Here is a 17,244-nt window from a genome sequence, read left to right as displayed (position 1 = left end):
AATCAACAGTTAGATTATGAATGCAAAAACAATAAAGGTTTACTCTAAAAACAATTTTTCTTTTTATCTAGATTCATAATAGTGTCTAAAAAACAAATAAAGTGATTATTTTTTTGTAAAGATTTTTACAAATTGAAATGTTTATAGCTAAAAACAGAAATTTTCACCATGCAGACTTTAAAAAAATGCAGTGGCATAAAATTTAATCTCTAATGTAAAAATTTTGAAACCATTTTATTAAAATTTTATTTTAAATAATTTTTTAAATCAATATTACATGATTGATAGTGTTTATTTGGTGTCTGTACTATACAATCTAATTGCGTTATATTAGATTCTTTCAGATAACGTAAGTCAAACATTAAAAAAACAGTTCTTTTTTTTGAATCAATCATTAGTTTAAAGTTTAACTCATTTTTCTTTTTGTTGCAAACAAAGCATTTTAAATTTTTTTCGTCAATATCTTCTTCAAAGTGGATTGAAATAGCAACTGATGGATTACCACAAAGTGTTCCGATATATTGATCATAATCATTGAGTTCAAATTTGTAATCTGGATTCTTAATTAAACAAAATAAATTTTTTAAATCTGTAAAAAAGCAAGTGAATAAATGAATATCTTTAAAAGTATAAAAATTTATATCAGAAAGCATAAGCTCATTTTTCCAAAAATTATTTGAGTTATTTCTCATAAAATTTATAAAAAATATAGGTAGCTTGTACTGTAGAAGTTCATTATCTTCTTGCAATAATGAAACAAATTCTTTTAAAAAGTTTATAATCTTACTATAGTCTCTTTCAAAAAATGATAAAATGTAATCCTTGCTCTCTAAAGAATGCGCAACTTTTGAAACAGTCTTGCTTGTTAGATCGTTAAGAAGCTGACGAGATAATAAAATTGTTTCAATCTTGTTAAACAATACAAATTCTGCAAAACTATTTTGTATTTTTAAACGTATATCGCTAATATTTTCGGTTTTTTTTTTAATTAAAGTATCATGTGGAGATCCTAAGCTTTCTTTAGATTTTAATGTTGGAATATGCGTTTTAAGAATATTGTTTTTTCCTAAAGCTGTGGTAAAAGAAAATTTATAAAATATCTGATTAGTTTCTGTAAGATCTTTTAAAAAATAATATAAATTTTTAATGTAGGTATTAGTTGCTCGATTAAAATGAATACAAACAAATCTTTGAATATTAGATTGTGATGATTTGATTTCGACCATAATCGGAATATAAATATTTGATGAATTAAAGTTTTTTATATAAAAGTCATATCTTGTTGGACAAGTAGTTCTCAAATCAATTTCATACATCTTCTGTATTTGTGGAACTACTGGAATTATTTGTAATGACTTAATATAAAACATCCAAAATAATACATTAAATTTGGCCATGGGCATTTTCATTATTTTTAATTTAAAAAATTAATATTTTATAAAATAAATAATGAAAACATCCTTTAACTTTAGTTTGTGGATTTTAAATATATAAAAGAATATAAAAAAACAATTTAATTTAGTACCATTTAAAAAATTAATTTTATAAATTATTAATCCAAATATATATTTTTATATTAAAAAAAAATATATAAAATGTATAAATTAAGTTAAATAAACGATGAAATTGAAACAAGAAGGTTAAAATTAAAAATTAGTAATTTATGATTTTTTGCTTAGCCCTTTATTTTGAGAAGCAAATTAGTTCTACATTTTTTGTATGTATTTAAATAAAAAAAATATTGAAAAAGTAAGCTATTCAAATGTTGTATTATGGATTTTAATTTTGAATATTATTTTATATTGATTCTACTTTTTTTGTGCATCTGTTTAAATGTAAACAAATTTATAAATTAAAAAAAAATTTTATAACCCTTAATAAAATAAGAAAAAATAGAGAATTATTTTGAGAAGGCATTATACTGATGATTGGAATTTAGGTTGGAACAGTGCTTATTCTGGACAAAACATTATAAAGACTGAGATGTGGAAAAAATGCATTTTATTGAAAGCCATATTTATTGTAAATATTATTTTTTAAATGGTTTTAGTTCTTACTTGTTACCAATAATAAATCTTTATGCTAACTAATGAGCTAAGGACTAATTGTTCTTTAGGGTAAATACAAACAAAGAAATGTTTTTTGATATTTATTTGCCATTGTTTGTGCTGGGCAAAACTGATATTTTATTTATTTTGGGGTTTAATCAATTTATCATTATTTAATAAATTCAATTATAAATTAATTTTGGTGCAAAAGATGGCCATTTTGATATTTAAAAATCTTAATTTGACAATTGTAAAGAAATGTTCGCTTTGAATACGGGGTTGTTAGACTATTTGTTAATTTAAATTAAAAATATATTTAATACATATGCAGTAATAAAATAATAAAATCAACGTAAAATCTATATTTAATAAAAGTTGTAATTTTATTAAAAAATAATTAAATGTGTCATACTTTCTATAGAAAAACATAACGACATTACAATTTTTAAGTTCTATTACACAGTATATCAAAATTAATTGACTTTAGTTAATAAAATATAAAAAATGCTATAATCTTTTTTTTCTTAAATTATTATTGATTTACATTTATTATTTAATGTTAATTGCTTATTATATATTAAAGAGTTTAAATCTTTATTGTTTTATATTTAAATGTAAATGTTAAAAAATTTTAAATCAAATTGATTCCTATCTTGCTATAATCTATTTGGTTAAATAAATTTTTAACGCTAAGTTTAAATTATTTATTTCTCCACATATGAGCCATTGCATATTATTAATTACTCATTGTGATGTTACATTTAATAAAACCAAATAAATTAAAAATTGCATTCAATATTGTTCAATTACCAAACAAAAATTTACGTTACATAAACAACAGATATATATTTTTTTGTGCTAAATATATTTTAAACAATATTTATTAGTTGCAAAAAGAGATATAAAATTAAAGTTAGTAAAATATTTAAATTATTGTTGTTTAGTATAAAAATTTTTGAACATAAAATTTGTAAATTTTTCAATATTAAATCATTAGCTTAGTGGACGATAATAATACACATTTTTGCTTTTTTAAAAATTATAGGCATCCAAAATCAAAAGTCAAAATGAAAAAGTGGCAGAATTTAAATAAAAACTAGGTGCCACTTCATCTTTTCTATTATTTCTAATAACTACGTAAATTTCAAAAAAATTTCGCCATGTTATTATTCAATGGAGTTGTAAAGATTGGGTAAAGTAAAAAAAATTTTTTTAACCTTTATAATGGGAGTAGTTAAGAAAAAAAATGTTGCCTTTTAAATTCAATAACGATATATTTTTAGAAAATTACAAGACTAAAGAACTTTTTTTAGAACACAATTTAAGTTAAAACTAAAATAATTTGTGCTAATTATAGCTGCGTAATGAGGAACAAATGCTCGTCATTATATAGAAATTATATGTACATATACTCTTCGAAGGTGTGTAGATTTTAGATTGGCCTTAAGGAGAGAACAAAAATGGCCTCTTTAAATATAAAGCTTGTAAAAATTTTAACGGAAATGTATTGCTGCGCATATGATTCTACTCTAACTCGGTTCGTTGAATTCTGCAATTGTTTAGAGAATATCTATATCAAAATCAAAGGTTATTATTGCAAGTGATATTTAAACAAGAACCAGAATGAGTCAAAATGGGTGGAGAGAGTATTGAGGTATAGGTTGATAGAGGTGCTATCTGTAAAAGGAGATTAATATCTTACTCATTTAGAACCTTAAAAAAATTAATATCTAATTTATCTAGAACCTTAATAAAACTAATATACAATGATTTTTTGAAAAGTAGATTAGGAAACTTTATGAATTTTGCTGTAAAATTCATTTCTATCCGGGACATGTTTGAAAACATGCTGTAGTTGGATCTATCATTGTATCTAACAGTTATCCATCTTACCCAAAGCTGTAATTGGATTTAGATCATTTCATGAAGCGGTTACTACTCTGTTGGATTTGTAATGTTCAAGGAGCACACACAAATAAAATTTAAAACCTGTAAAAACATCTTAAATATTTTTTTTAAAAGCTGGTAGTATTAATAAAAAAAGAATTAAATTGTTTTAAAGAGAATAGAGAAACGCTTTTTCAAAAGTCAATTATATAAAATAATAAATATATTTAGAAATTACTTTTTTGGGCAATTATTTTTCAGAGAAATACTTTAAGTTTTTCTTAATAATGAAAGAGGTAAAAAATAAGCAGTGTCAAAAGGTCTATTATGCCATTATTGATTTTTACATAATTAAATAAAAGTGGCTTTTCAGTATCTAAAATTCAACATAATTATTTTAGATTATATAATAAAAAATTTTACATGAGAATCATTAAAATGCTTTAAAATCTATGTTATTATTAAATAAAAAAATTATAGTTTAGAACGTGACAAAAAATTTATTCAAATTATTTTAAAATAATTTAAAAAATGTCAAAAACATACCTATTCCTATTGTCAAAATAGAAATAAATAGTAAAAAAAATTTCATTAAATATGTAGACTCAAAATGTTCTTGAATATTTTTAGTATTATCCGTTTCTTTACATTCTCTTTTACTTTTTGATTTCGTGTCTGTAGACATTTCATTAAATTCATCTATATTATTGAACGTATATAATATAGATTTATTATCTTGTAAACTATTTAACTCTTCTATGGTATATGGTTTGCCTTTAAAATTTAAATTAATATCGTTAGTCAACTTACAGTCATAAAATTTTGATTCTCTATCAATAAAAAAATCACACGATGAACTAGAAAAAATATTATTTTGACTTGAATGAAATATTTTTTGACAAATTGAATAACTACGTTGAAAATTAACCTTAAAATTAGTAATTAAAATGGTTTTACTATTTCTGATAAATTCTTCTTTTAACATATTTTGCCCTTTATTCATTGAGGTTAAAGCAATTAAAGTATTTTTAAGTTCAATCATTTCATTTTTATTAATTATTTCAAATTTTACGTAGTCATGACCGTGCTTGGTAAAAACACTTCGCATGTATTGAATGTTTAAAAGTTTAGATCGAATACAGCATTCGGAACAAAACATTGAATTTTCAATGCTATATATGCAACTAATAAAATTATAACTCTCATAATCTAAACCCAAATAAGCAGTGTATTTATTTTTGTCCTCGTAAACTAAAAATAATATTTCATGACAGATACTAAACATAAACAAAAAATATATAAAACATTTCATGGGATGTCAAAAAGATTAATTTAAATAATGAAATTAATAAACAAAAAAATTAATTTAAAAGATGAAATTAAATAAACAAAAAAATAAATAATATTATTGTCGAAACAAAATATAAATTTATTTTACTAAACATGATGTAGTATAATCCTCATACTACATTTTTATAATGAACAAATAATTTATTCTATTAATTAAAAACGTCACATATTAGTGATTTAATTTAGGTATTGCTTCTTTCTTTTAACAATTATGTTTATTGGTTAAACATAAATATAAATAAGAAAATTAATTAAAAGATATGAGTAAAAATAGTTCTACTTATTGCATACCTTTTAATCATAGCAACATCTATACAAATAAAACTTATTATAACAAAAACACTCTTTATCCAGGAATTTACGAGCCTTCACGTGGCATCATTAAATGCTTTCTTGCCATAGGCACAATTTCTGGCAAGCACGTTACATATATACATAAATGAATAAATTTAGATAATTTAACATTAAAAACAAATTCAAATATTTACATTTTTAATTTAATAATAAAAATCTAATTTAAATATTTTTATATTAAAAAATATAGAAATGCCAATTCATAGGCTACACTAGACATGTGAAAAAGCATCAATTAATAATTTTTAAGAAGGGATTTATTTAATCATCATAGATATAAAAATTTCTAATACTTAACTAAAAGTTTTTTTTGATAAGTATCAATATAAATTATATATTGTTATTAATTAAGTAATTAAATACGCATACAACAACCATGGACCTTGATCTATACACCATAACCTTGTAAATTTCCTTATTTGTTACTAAAACAAAAAATAACTAAATTTTACTTTAAAATTATAAACTATTAAAAAGTAAATGATTAGTTAACAACATAGTTATCTTTTAAATAAAATAAATTTTGATTGGTATTTAGCTACATTTATAATAATTATAACATTTTACAAAATAATTTTGCGATCTCCAATTTATGATTATGTACGTATATTTTAAATTTAGAAAATATGTTCTTCTTTATTTGTTATTACGATATAATAGTCTTGTATAGTTTTAAAACGTTTTAAAAGTTATTTAAATATCGCTACAAAATGCTTTTAAGTTTATATTTATATCTAATATATTAATGTCAACTGCAATTGTCTTAATATTTAAATCTTAAAGTAAACTTTACAATATGTTAAGAATAAAAAAGCTATAATTTAACACAAAATAAAATCGATTATTAGAAAACTTTTTTTTTTCTATATTACAATATCAAATTTGGGGATTTCTTAAAAATTCCGCCAAATTTTTTTCGAGAAAAGGGTTAAAAGTAAGTATTACCTATTTAAGCAAAAAAAGACTGGTAAAATCTTTTTATAAATCTCGGTAAACTCTGTACTATTAATGCTCATAATACATCTCCTCTAAATGTATATTAAAAAATTTTATTATCAATTTAATTTATATAAATGCTATTTTATTTTCGTATTTTGCTTTTCATACGGTGCTAAAAAAATCCTTTGTTTTAGTACGATGGGTTACGCCTTGTGATACAAATCAAATTAAATGATTAACAATATAATGACGTAGATTGTGGCCTCTTGCAATAGCGAAAAAAAGAATAACCATCAGAGTTTATATGCTTCATTACTTAACATAAGGATCTATTATTTTTATAAAGAAAGAATTGTACGATCAACAACACTAAGAAAAAGTAAATTTCTCTCGCTTGTTCGATCAATTTTGCCAATAATTCAAATAGTATCTTGTTTGCCAACTTCATTATTAGTATTTCAAATAACCCGACGTCGTGACAGAATATTTTCGGTCATTTTGAACATGATTCAGGCATTCCTATGATAACAAGATGTAAATCAATATACAATTTGTAACATCCTAATAGCAAAGCTTTATACTTATCTATTTTTGCATCTCAAAATCTAAATAAATTGCAGAGCTGGAAATAGTCAGTATCTAACAATAAACAAAAAATAAGTTGAACGACTTTTGCTAGAGAAAATATTGATTAAAATATAAAAACCTTTTCTAATATTCTTTTTTAACACATCTTTAAGTTGTTGCGTCTATTTTACCTTTTACAATCAAAAAAACATGAATTGAAGCGATGTTAATAACCGAGTGTGCTTATAATAGTATATTTAACAACTACAATTTTCTACCGTTGATTTCTATTTTCATAAGGTTAAATTTTATAAATTTTAAAGATAACTTAAATTATCAAAGCCATGTACAAATCTATAGTGATTGCAGTGAACTATCACACAGATAATTTAATTATTATTGAAAAATCACAATATAAGGAATAAATAGTATTTATTGTTTTAAATATTTTTTGGTGTATTTTAAAACCTAAAAATATAAATAAGTTCAAAACAAAAAATATAAACAACAAAACGGCGTTAAGATAAAAATCATAAAAAAGCACCAAAAGTGCATATCTATAAATTATTGTATAAGAATAATTCTTTTAACAGGTTGGGTAACTGGAAAATTCGGCGACAAAATTAGCGTTCTGGGGTCCTATCTTCAAGCAAGCCGCATCCCACCAATTTACTTTAATTATAAACCTTAAAATTTAAGCAAAATTTTCAAATTTTAACAATTAAAAAGGCTAACGATATTGTTTAGGTTCTAAGGAGAAATTTTAAAGGTAGTTAGCACAATTTTATAGTTGAATTAAATTTTAAAAGGCCCCAATTTTGCTAAAAATATTAAAAAGGTTGCTTTTCTTATAAATTATGCCTATATTTATATTTTTGTAAGTTTTGTCTGGAGTTAGATGGCATTTTCTCCTATTTTTCTCCCTTATTTTAAAGAAGATCTTAGTTTTGTATTGTATATTTACTTAATTGTCATTCCAGTATTTAGAGTCTTTTTACACAGCTTTTTAATTTATTTTTTATATAGTGCTCTTAAAATTTGTTTATAAATTGCTTTTACAATAACCTCATTATTTTTTTTCACTCTTATTTCTTATTTGTAATTTGCAATAAAAATTTAAAGTTATGTTTTTGTCACAGCTTGATATAACACATTGAATATATTCTATTGTATAAATAGAAAAAAGAACTTTAAATTTTTATTGTTGACTAATATCTTTTCATATTTTTTTAGCCTTTAATGCAATATTGGCTGCAGACAATCTTTTGTTCAACCCAAATATTAAACTTTGACTGTTTGGATGATCTAGAAAATACATCAAATACCTTAAAAGCATGTGAAAAGAAAGAGATATACCAAAAGAGCCAAGCTTCAACCGAAATAGAAAATAAATATTTAGATGAAAATCCACCTGAGTCTATTTTATTAAATGATTTGACAAACTTTATAAACGAAAGTTTGAATATTGAAAATACAAATGTAGATAATGATTTAAACAATTTTCTATTTACAATTACCTCAGAAAGCGAATTTTTCTTGAACAACCGCACACATCCTGCATTTATTACTAATGAATGTGAAAATCAATCTTGTACAATAAACCAACTGATTAATGACACAACAATCTTTGAAGATCACTATAGTAACCAAAATGATGAAATTTATAATTTTGCCACGAATTTATTTTACAACAATAATACTAATCTACCATTACATATGACACAAAACAATTTAATACAAGGACGATATGTTAATCAAGAAAATCATACTTTTATTCAAGCAAATGATGATGTTTCAAGTTTATCAGATCGTTATACGAATAATCTTAGGACCATACGCATTAATGATTCAAAGGATGATCAAATGAATAAATTATTTCATGTTTACGACTCATCTACAATTAACAGCTTCGAAACTAATACATTCTCTAATAACGCTTATAAAAATGATAATAATGGGAAAGATAAAGAATCAGGAACCAATACAAATTTTAATATTCAAGAAAATAATACTTCAGATCCTTTAAAATGTGAACGAGAAAATAATTATACATTTTTAGTTTATCAATTTACGGTAAACGAGCGTAGAATTTTTGATAACTGCAAAAATTTTGAGGTTAAATTTAGGTTTTTTTGTAAGACTATAATAAGTAATAAAATACCACATTTCATAAAAAAACTTGAAACATCGAATTTAACAGATGATTTAAAAAACAAGTTAATTCTTGCTCTAGCTAGCCTTTCGAGTTTTTTAGTTGATATAAGTAAAATATATATAAATACAAATCAGCCATCGATGCATTACTTTTTAAAATTGTTAAATATAACGTGCGCTAAATTTAGCCACTATGCCGATGTTTCTAAAAACTTTTTAATTCTCGACTTAATTTATAATGAATTTTTACTGGTGAGCAATAGAAGTTTGCACTTCTCTTATTATGATTTTAACAAAATTAAACAGATGTTAATTGGTATAAATAAGAGATTTAATTATTTTAGCAAACAACTATTTAAATTGAAAGAAAGTATGGAAAAATCGATTAGCAATTAAAATTTTTGAAATATTGTTTGTATCTTACTATATAATATTTGTTTATTGATAGTATTAATTTCACATGCATTTTTGTTGTTTATTTGTTTACTGTAAAATATTAAAATCACGATGATTAATAACAAATAAAATAAAAGAATCTCAATCCTTCAAACAAAATCGACTATTTTTAATGACCAACCAGAAGAATAAAAAAACAAAAAGCTTATTAATACAAGTGTTAGAGGTAAATTTAAACCTCAAGGTAATATTCATTCCTTTATTTTAGTATGATCAAGCAATATAACACTATTAGGTGATATTCAAAAAAATTACGCCAATTTACATTTATAAAATATAATATTTTTAGTAAAAAGAAAATTAAAATTTGTAAATTGCACGCATCGCTTATGTAGAAATAAGTTATGTACGTAGATACGTTTAATACATTACAAAATTTTGGACAGCTTCTTATATTATTTTTTTTGATATTCCTTTAGTAATTAAAATAGTTATCAAAAATGTTGCTATTAGATTGTAACTGGTTATTTTATAATAAGATTAAAAAAGTTGACTTTTAATACTTTACAAAATTTTAATTATTTCTTCACAATACAGAGCTATAACATCAAAACACATAAAATAGTTTAAAACGAGAAGCCTTTTAGAGTATCAAACGAGTTTTTTGTCAGGTCTACACTATTAGTGTGGTATTTATCCACATTTCAAAATTCATGATCTTTATTATATTTAAGATAGTGATTTATACATAAAAAATTTATTATTTAAATAAATTTGTTTTTTTTCTTTAGCGACAACATGGAGATAAACAAAGAAATAATTTATACAAGTATAGTTTGAGAAAAAACACGACCATAAAATAGACCAAAGAAGGCTACTAAAATAAAATTTATTAAAATTACTTTAAGCAGAATTCGCTGTTTTACAAACATAAGCATACACCAATTTGTAAAATTATTTTAGAAAAATAAATGTTTTAAGCCTACCTTCTTTTATAAATATGCATGTCATGTTTAAAATTTTTTTTTTCAAGCGCGAATATTTAATTGTAATCTTTCTTGTCTGAAAACTTCTCGTTCTTCATCCTGTATATTCCAATACTTGGGGTATATTTACAACTAATTTTTATAGTTTTGCACTATAAAATAAACAGATTACAACAAATGAAATAAGATAAGTTTATATTACACTGTGGTATTAATTACTATATGGATCAACAAGTGGAAATATTTCGGTGATATACCAAACTGTTAACTATAACTAAAATATTTTGTTCTTTAATACAAACATATCATTGAAACATATCTCATTGGCTATTAAAAAATTCTGGGCGCTTATTTGCCTGTATTTCCACAAAAACGTTGATGCAATAGGATTGGAATATTGTTATTCCAACCATTATTCGGAGCAAGATACATTGTTCGGCCAAAATTAAAAGTTGTTAAATTTTTTTAAGAATACCCCTAAGAAGAAATTTAACATGTTAAAGAAGAAAGGTATTAAGGAGCAGATTTTAAATTTTATCAGATTAATTTATTGAACTCTGTGTAAAACATGCGAAGAAGATGTTTGTATAGAAAATGAGATAATGTATCAATATATAAGATGGAAGATAAATTGATCCCAAAATACAAAAAACGAGCTTCTATATGGCAAAATACCCTTTTTCATGGAGAAAAGATTTGTAAAATAAAATTTATAAAAATAACTGAATTATAGTTACAAAAAATTAACAACACAGGAATTTTATGTGTTTTAGAAATTTCTAAAAAATGTGTTTCTATGCTTTACGTAAGGTTTCCGAGCTTTTGGTTGAAAAATTTTATAAAAAAGTAATTAATTGAACATGAAAATAAGATAATAGAAATTGATGAATTAAAGTTTAAGTTTGGCAAAAAAAAATACAACAAGGATCAATTTAAAGGGGTGTTTAAATTTTTGGTCTTGTGGAAAGGGAATACAAAAAGGGTGTTTTGCTATTCCAAGTTAATAGCCGTACAAAATTCACTTTGTAAACGAAAATTAAGGATAGCATCGAGCCCGGGACTACAACGTATAGTGATTTCTGGAGCAGATATGGTAATTTTAAAAAATATAATTTTAATCACAAGACTGTATATCATAATAGTGATTTTAAAGATCATGTTACCGGTGTACACAAAAATTCTATAGAAAGAACTTGGTTTGCTGTAAAAGCACTTGTTCTTTTTGGGTGTAGAACTAAAAATTAATTAATCGCTATTTTGTCAGATATATGTTACTAAAGAATTACTTTAATATTCATCCATTGTATAGTTGTATGTGCTTTTAATGAATCAGCAGTTAGATCTAATTTTTCATTTTAAAATTTCCTGTTTTTACATTTTGAATTTCGTTTTAAGAATATTTTTTTAAAAATTTCAGGACCTTTATTTTTGGCCGAATAGGGTGTTTTTAGCCTTACAATTTTTTATAATTTTTTCTTACCTTTTTTTTTAAAATTTCTAATTTAATAAGTTTTTTTTGTAATTTATAATGTTGAGTGAAAATGCCTTATATTGGCGATATTGTTATAATACTGACTACAGTCAATATCATTATACATGATTGTTTGTCCAAATATCTTTTTTTAAACTATTTTAATTGACTTAAAAGATTTATAAAAATTTGAATTTAATAATTAATAATTTTTCGAATGTTATATAAATTGTAATGTCATTTAAAGCTCTTTTTGAAATAAATTTTTAATTTCTATACTCAGTAAAAATTTCTAATCTTTCTTTTCTAAAAATTACAAAAACGCTATGACATTTAATAAATAAATTTTTATTTGTTTGAAATAAAAAAATTACTGGACTTATAATAAATTAATTTTTAAAATTTTTTTATGTCAAGTTAAAAAATTTCATAATTTTGTTATGCTTTTATACATACTTGGTAATCAAAAAATTTTGTACAAAAGACATTTGTATCATTGTAATTGTAAAATTAAAAATTATAAAATCTGTCTTGATTTAATTTAGCCCCCTTAAATATGCCAAAATTACTTTAAATATTTAAATAAATTTATAAAGGAGAGGCATGTAAGATAAAAAAATTAATCAATATTTTCAATTATTCATCATTAAAATAATACTTTAAACAATTTATTACAACATACAGCGATTTTTTAAACCAATTTTTGATGATTAATTTGATTACAAATATGATAGAAGTTTTTTTTTTTTACTTATAGAAAAATTATTTATAAATACTGTCCCTCCAAAAATTTTAATAAATTTTGGTATAAATTAAAAATAAAAAAAGAAGGGATATACAAAATTAAGAAATAAACACAAAAAAGCTCAGCATGACCAAAAGCATAACAACGGCATTTATTATACGAAGATGCCCGATAAAGCTAATAAAATATTAAATAATAAAAAATTTTTATTTGTTCTTACATAGAACAACACTTAAAGTTTGGACATCCTACTAAAGGTTACAACAATTTATATTATTAGAAACTTAAATTTAATATATAAATTTCTTTTCGACAATTAGGAGTGTTAAAGGGTTTATTAAACTAAACGTTGACATTTTTATTTTTGACCCTTTTTTTGTTTATCGATCTTGTGTGTATCTTTAAAAATTAGAAAAAGCGACTCATTCGTCTCAATTCGGGCTTTGAGTTAAACTTCATGGTATTAATTTGAACATGGAAAACAAAATGACGTAAAAATTATTTATTTTTTAACCTTTCTAATTATAAGTTTAGAACACAAAATATGAGATCAAAAAATACTTCAAACCATAACAAAGTGTTAAAATAGGCAATTGAGGAAAAATTATCCATATACAATTGTGGTGGTGTATGTAATTTATATAATTCAAGACCTTTTCTACATAAACCAATACAGAAATGCTTATTTAAACCAAATTTGCAAAAAATCAATGGTTTTCTTGCAAGGAGCTTACTTTACAAAGTCAAACGTACTTTTTATGAATATCTTAGTATACTTTATCTTTGGGTAACTAAGTTATATCCTTAACATATTTCTAATAAAACTTGGATATCTTATGTCTGTATTTTAAAAATGAAAAACAATCTCTATTAAACGCATAAAAAGAAAACGAAAGAATTACGAGTAAAATTAAGAATATTAAGAGTTTTTACGGGTGAAAAAAAGGTTATTGCAATAGGAAAATTGTGAAAAGGCCCAAGTGAGATTAAAGAGCTTGTAATGAACACAAACCAGCTTGTTGGCTGTGTGCAAGAAAATAACAGTGAATTGCTATTTAAAATAGTGTCTAATACTTCTGCAAAAACAATGAATGAATGGTTTAAAGTTTGTAGAAAAATTATTACGATAAAAATAGACGGACATAAACTTTACCCATTGCTGTAGGGCCTATTAAAGGAAGACATATTGTCGTAAATCATGACAATGCTTTTAATAAAAACAACGAGAACTTATGACAAATCTTATTGAAAGCGTATAATCGGAATTAAATTACAACATAGTAGAAGTACGCAGAAGTATACTAAGAGGTTATTATACCTAACTATTTCTAAATATATAAGTGGTGTCATAAAGTCATTACTTCAAAAATAGCAGGCCTTTTTTAAATTGCGTCTTTTGATAATGAAATTATTTTTTAATTGTTTAGTTTTTAAAAGTAAAAAATTAACAGTCCAGGCTAGGTGGTGAGCCAACAAAGCATTTTTGTGATATTAATACACACAAAATGATGTATCTTAAAGCATACTGATAGAACCTAGATCGGAACGATGCTTGTTCCGGACAAAAACATTGTACAAATTGAAATGTGTAAAAGAACGATTTTTAATAAAAATAAAATTTTATCGATGTAACTTTTCTTAAGTAGTTTTTCCTCCTTATAATACAACAATGACAAAAAAGTATGTTTAATGTATCATCCTAAACTGATAGTACCGCAGGATACACGAAAATGTATGTGGTTTCATTCTTTATTGGCCGTTAGAGGTTGTGCTGTGCACGACAAATCGCTGATTATAAATTTTGTTATTTTTCATAAGGTAGTCAAAACTATTATTAATTTTGTTAATAAATTAAATTTGAATTAACTAAACTATTTAATATGATCATTTTTGTAAGATGATTACTTTAACTAAAAAAATAAAATACCTTCTTTATTCGTCTAAAAACAAATTTTTAGTATAACAAAGTTTATTTTAGATTAATATTTATTGAATACTTTTAATCAACTCTAGTTTTTTCAAGTCATGATTCAAGAAACATTTAATTATTTATAGTTTAAAAGTAATACCATCTTTAAATTATTATCTTCCCTTTTTCCGACAATTTTATGAACTTTTTATAAATTCGAAAATTGTAGAAGAAGGGTAATAAAAAATTATTTGACAAATGGAACGAACTACCACAAATATAGGCTACTCAAAGAAGAACCTTAAAAAATACAAAAACAATAAAATTATTTACTTTTTATTAGAAACCAACTTTCGTTTTGGTTACCTGACACGGGGCTATAACAAAAAAGAAGATTTCTTTATGAAGCATTTTTGTTGTTATATTTCTCTTTCCAACAGATTGAATGCAATTATTTCGATAGTTAGGCGCATTGCCGTGGCTATACTTTTTTATTCGTTCCTTTGAGACAATAATACCATAAATACATAATTATAAGATTTGTTCTTTTTTTATTAATTTTGGTTGTTCAGTGTAAATTAGTACTTTTAAATTTTATAATTGTTGGGATAAAACATGGGTTTATTTAATAATTATTATTTATATAACAGACATGTCAAAGCCATCAACCCAATACTGCTGATTGACATGTCAACATCTTTACTGTCCTCCTATAATTACTATTGCTTTCAGTTGCATTTTATTTAATTCATAAGAAATATCAAAGATTGTCAATTATTATAAGAACGTTGTATCTAGTACAATGTGATATATAAATAACATAAAATATTGATTTATATATTTAATGTTCAAACAATTCTTTTTTAAATTTTTTAACCGTTAAATGTTATATTGGTTGCAGACAATTTTTTGTTCGATGCAATTTTTAGATTTTGATTTATTGGTAGATCTAGAGAATACATCAGAATACACAAAGATATTTAAAATTACAGAATTTTGTGAAAAAGAAGATACACAACAAAAGATTCAGGAACAGGTTTACACAGAAGATAAAAATTTTTATGAATCCCCATCCAATCTTAATATATTAAATGAATTGGCATGTTATATCGACGAAGGTTATAATAATGCATGCAAGAGTGTAGAATGTGACTTTAGTAACTTTTTGTCTTCGATAACTCCAGAAAGCGACTCTCTGCCAAATAGTTGCATAAGTAATACACCCAGTACTACGAAATGTGAAAAACAAAGTTGTACGATGGAACATTTGGTTTATGATACCACACATTTTAAAGAATACAATAGTAGCCAAAATAATACGCTGGCCTACTCTCACATAAATACATTTTGCAATAATAATACGAATTTATTTTCTTGTACAACTCAAAATGATTTATTACAAGGACAACTTGCCAATCCAGAAAATATCGCTTTTTTACAGACAAGTGATCATGGTATATCAGATTATGATATGCAAAACATAAGAACTAATTATATAAATAAACCAAATAATTCTCTTATAAATACACAATTTGGTTGTTATAATTCATTAATGATTATGAATTCCGAAACTGGTTCTTTTTTAAATAGCGTTTACAAAAATGATAACAACGTGGAAGATAAAGAAAAAAAATTTAAAACTAGCAAAGTATCTAATATACAAATAAATGGTAATGAAATTACTTTGAAACCTAAAAGAAACACTAGGAAAACAATTCATAAGAATCAATTTACAGCTAAAGAGCGCGAACTTTATAAGAAATACAACCAATCTGAAAAGAGGTTTAGAAATTTATATAAACGTAAAATTAAAAATCAAATTTCACAATTTATTAAGAAACTTGAAATATTCAATCTTTCTGATGACCTGAAACAAAAATCAATTCTTGCTCTAAGAAATCTTTCAAGTTTTTTAGATACGATAAGTGAAATATATATTAATACAAAGAAAAAGAAAAATAAGGAAGATTTTATAAATTCATTAAATCTAGCATGTTATCAATTTAGCAGGTATGAAGACGTATCTCAAAAACTTTTAATTTTTAAATTGATTTGTAAAAATATACATAAGGTTGATGATAGCGTTTTTTGTTGTATTTCTAGTTGTGATTTTTATGAAGTTAATTGGTTAATATTTTCTGTTGACAGAAGATTCAATTCATTTTATCGTAAACTATTACAATTAAGAGAAATATTTGATAAAAAATGATTAACATTAAAGTTTTTAAAAAGGATATTTGTATTATTTTATAACATAGTTGGTCATTGCATTTATTCTTTTTAATAATTTATTTGTTTTCTAGTAAAATTAACAATAAAAAAATATTTTTTATATCTAAAATATCGATAATGCATGTAAGTATTAATTATCCTTAAGTAATTAAAAGCCGCAAAGGGCTTAACCTGTGGGTCGATCTTTACAATTTATACGTAGAAAG

At 23.5% G+C, this 17,244-nt stretch overlaps 7 protein-coding genes across 7 annotated transcripts; 5 read left to right on the top strand and 2 right to left on the bottom strand.

Annotated features, from left to right (window-relative positions):
* Nucleotides 1-245: 245 nt before the first annotated feature.
* AAJ76_4400018037 (hypothetical protein) lies at nt 246-1,409 on the bottom strand (the record flags this gene model as incomplete). The annotated part of the gene is made up of 1 exon (XM_024475651.1): nt 246-1,409. One exon carries the CDS (start codon nt 1,407-1,409, stop codon nt 246-248), a length of 1,164 nt encoding a protein of 387 aa, XP_024330549.1.
* Nucleotides 1,410-4,449: 3,040 nt separating this feature from the next.
* Nucleotides 4,450-5,247, bottom strand: AAJ76_4400014199 (hypothetical protein; the record flags this gene model as incomplete). The annotated part of the gene is made up of 1 exon (XM_024475650.1): nt 4,450-5,247. The coding sequence occupies one exon, from the start codon at nt 5,245-5,247 to the stop codon at nt 4,450-4,452; it is 798 nt and encodes a 265-aa protein (XP_024330548.1).
* Nucleotides 5,248-5,545: 298 nt separating this feature from the next.
* AAJ76_4400013900 (hypothetical protein) lies at nt 5,546-5,728 on the top strand (the record flags this gene model as incomplete). Its single annotated transcript, XM_024475649.1, has 1 exon — nt 5,546-5,728. The coding sequence occupies one exon, from the start codon at nt 5,546-5,548 to the stop codon at nt 5,726-5,728; it is 183 nt and encodes a 60-aa protein (XP_024330547.1).
* Nucleotides 5,729-8,384: 2,656 nt separating this feature from the next.
* AAJ76_4400011061 (hypothetical protein) lies at nt 8,385-9,695 on the top strand (the record flags this gene model as incomplete). Its single annotated transcript, XM_024475648.1, has 1 exon — nt 8,385-9,695. The coding sequence occupies one exon, from the start codon at nt 8,385-8,387 to the stop codon at nt 9,693-9,695; it is 1,311 nt and encodes a 436-aa protein (XP_024330546.1).
* A 5,369-nt stretch (nt 9,696-15,064) lies between these two features.
* Nucleotides 15,065-15,313, top strand: AAJ76_440004381 (hypothetical protein; the record flags this gene model as incomplete). Its single annotated transcript, XM_024475664.1, has 1 exon — nt 15,065-15,313. The coding sequence occupies one exon, from the start codon at nt 15,065-15,067 to the stop codon at nt 15,311-15,313; it is 249 nt and encodes an 82-aa protein (XP_024330545.1).
* A 108-nt stretch (nt 15,314-15,421) lies between these two features.
* AAJ76_440004024 (hypothetical protein) lies at nt 15,422-15,553 on the top strand (the record flags this gene model as incomplete). The annotated part of the gene is made up of 1 exon (XM_024475663.1): nt 15,422-15,553. One exon carries the CDS (start codon nt 15,422-15,424, stop codon nt 15,551-15,553), a length of 132 nt encoding a protein of 43 aa, XP_024330544.1.
* Nucleotides 15,554-15,689: 136 nt separating this feature from the next.
* Nucleotides 15,690-17,015, top strand: AAJ76_440003756 (hypothetical protein; the record flags this gene model as incomplete). Its single annotated transcript, XM_024475662.1, has 1 exon — nt 15,690-17,015. The coding sequence occupies one exon, from the start codon at nt 15,690-15,692 to the stop codon at nt 17,013-17,015; it is 1,326 nt and encodes a 441-aa protein (XP_024330543.1).
* Between the last annotated feature and the right edge of the window lie 229 nt (nt 17,016-17,244).

The sequence above is a fragment of the Vairimorpha ceranae genome (genome assembly GCF_000988165.1).
Source record: "Vairimorpha ceranae strain PA08 1199 chromosome Unknown NODE_44, whole genome shotgun sequence".
NCBI classification, from domain to species: domain Eukaryota; kingdom Fungi; phylum Microsporidia; family Nosematidae; genus Vairimorpha; species Vairimorpha ceranae.
The sequence above is the reverse complement of the archived record's forward strand: the minus strand, read 5'-3'. Positions and strand labels throughout refer to the sequence as shown.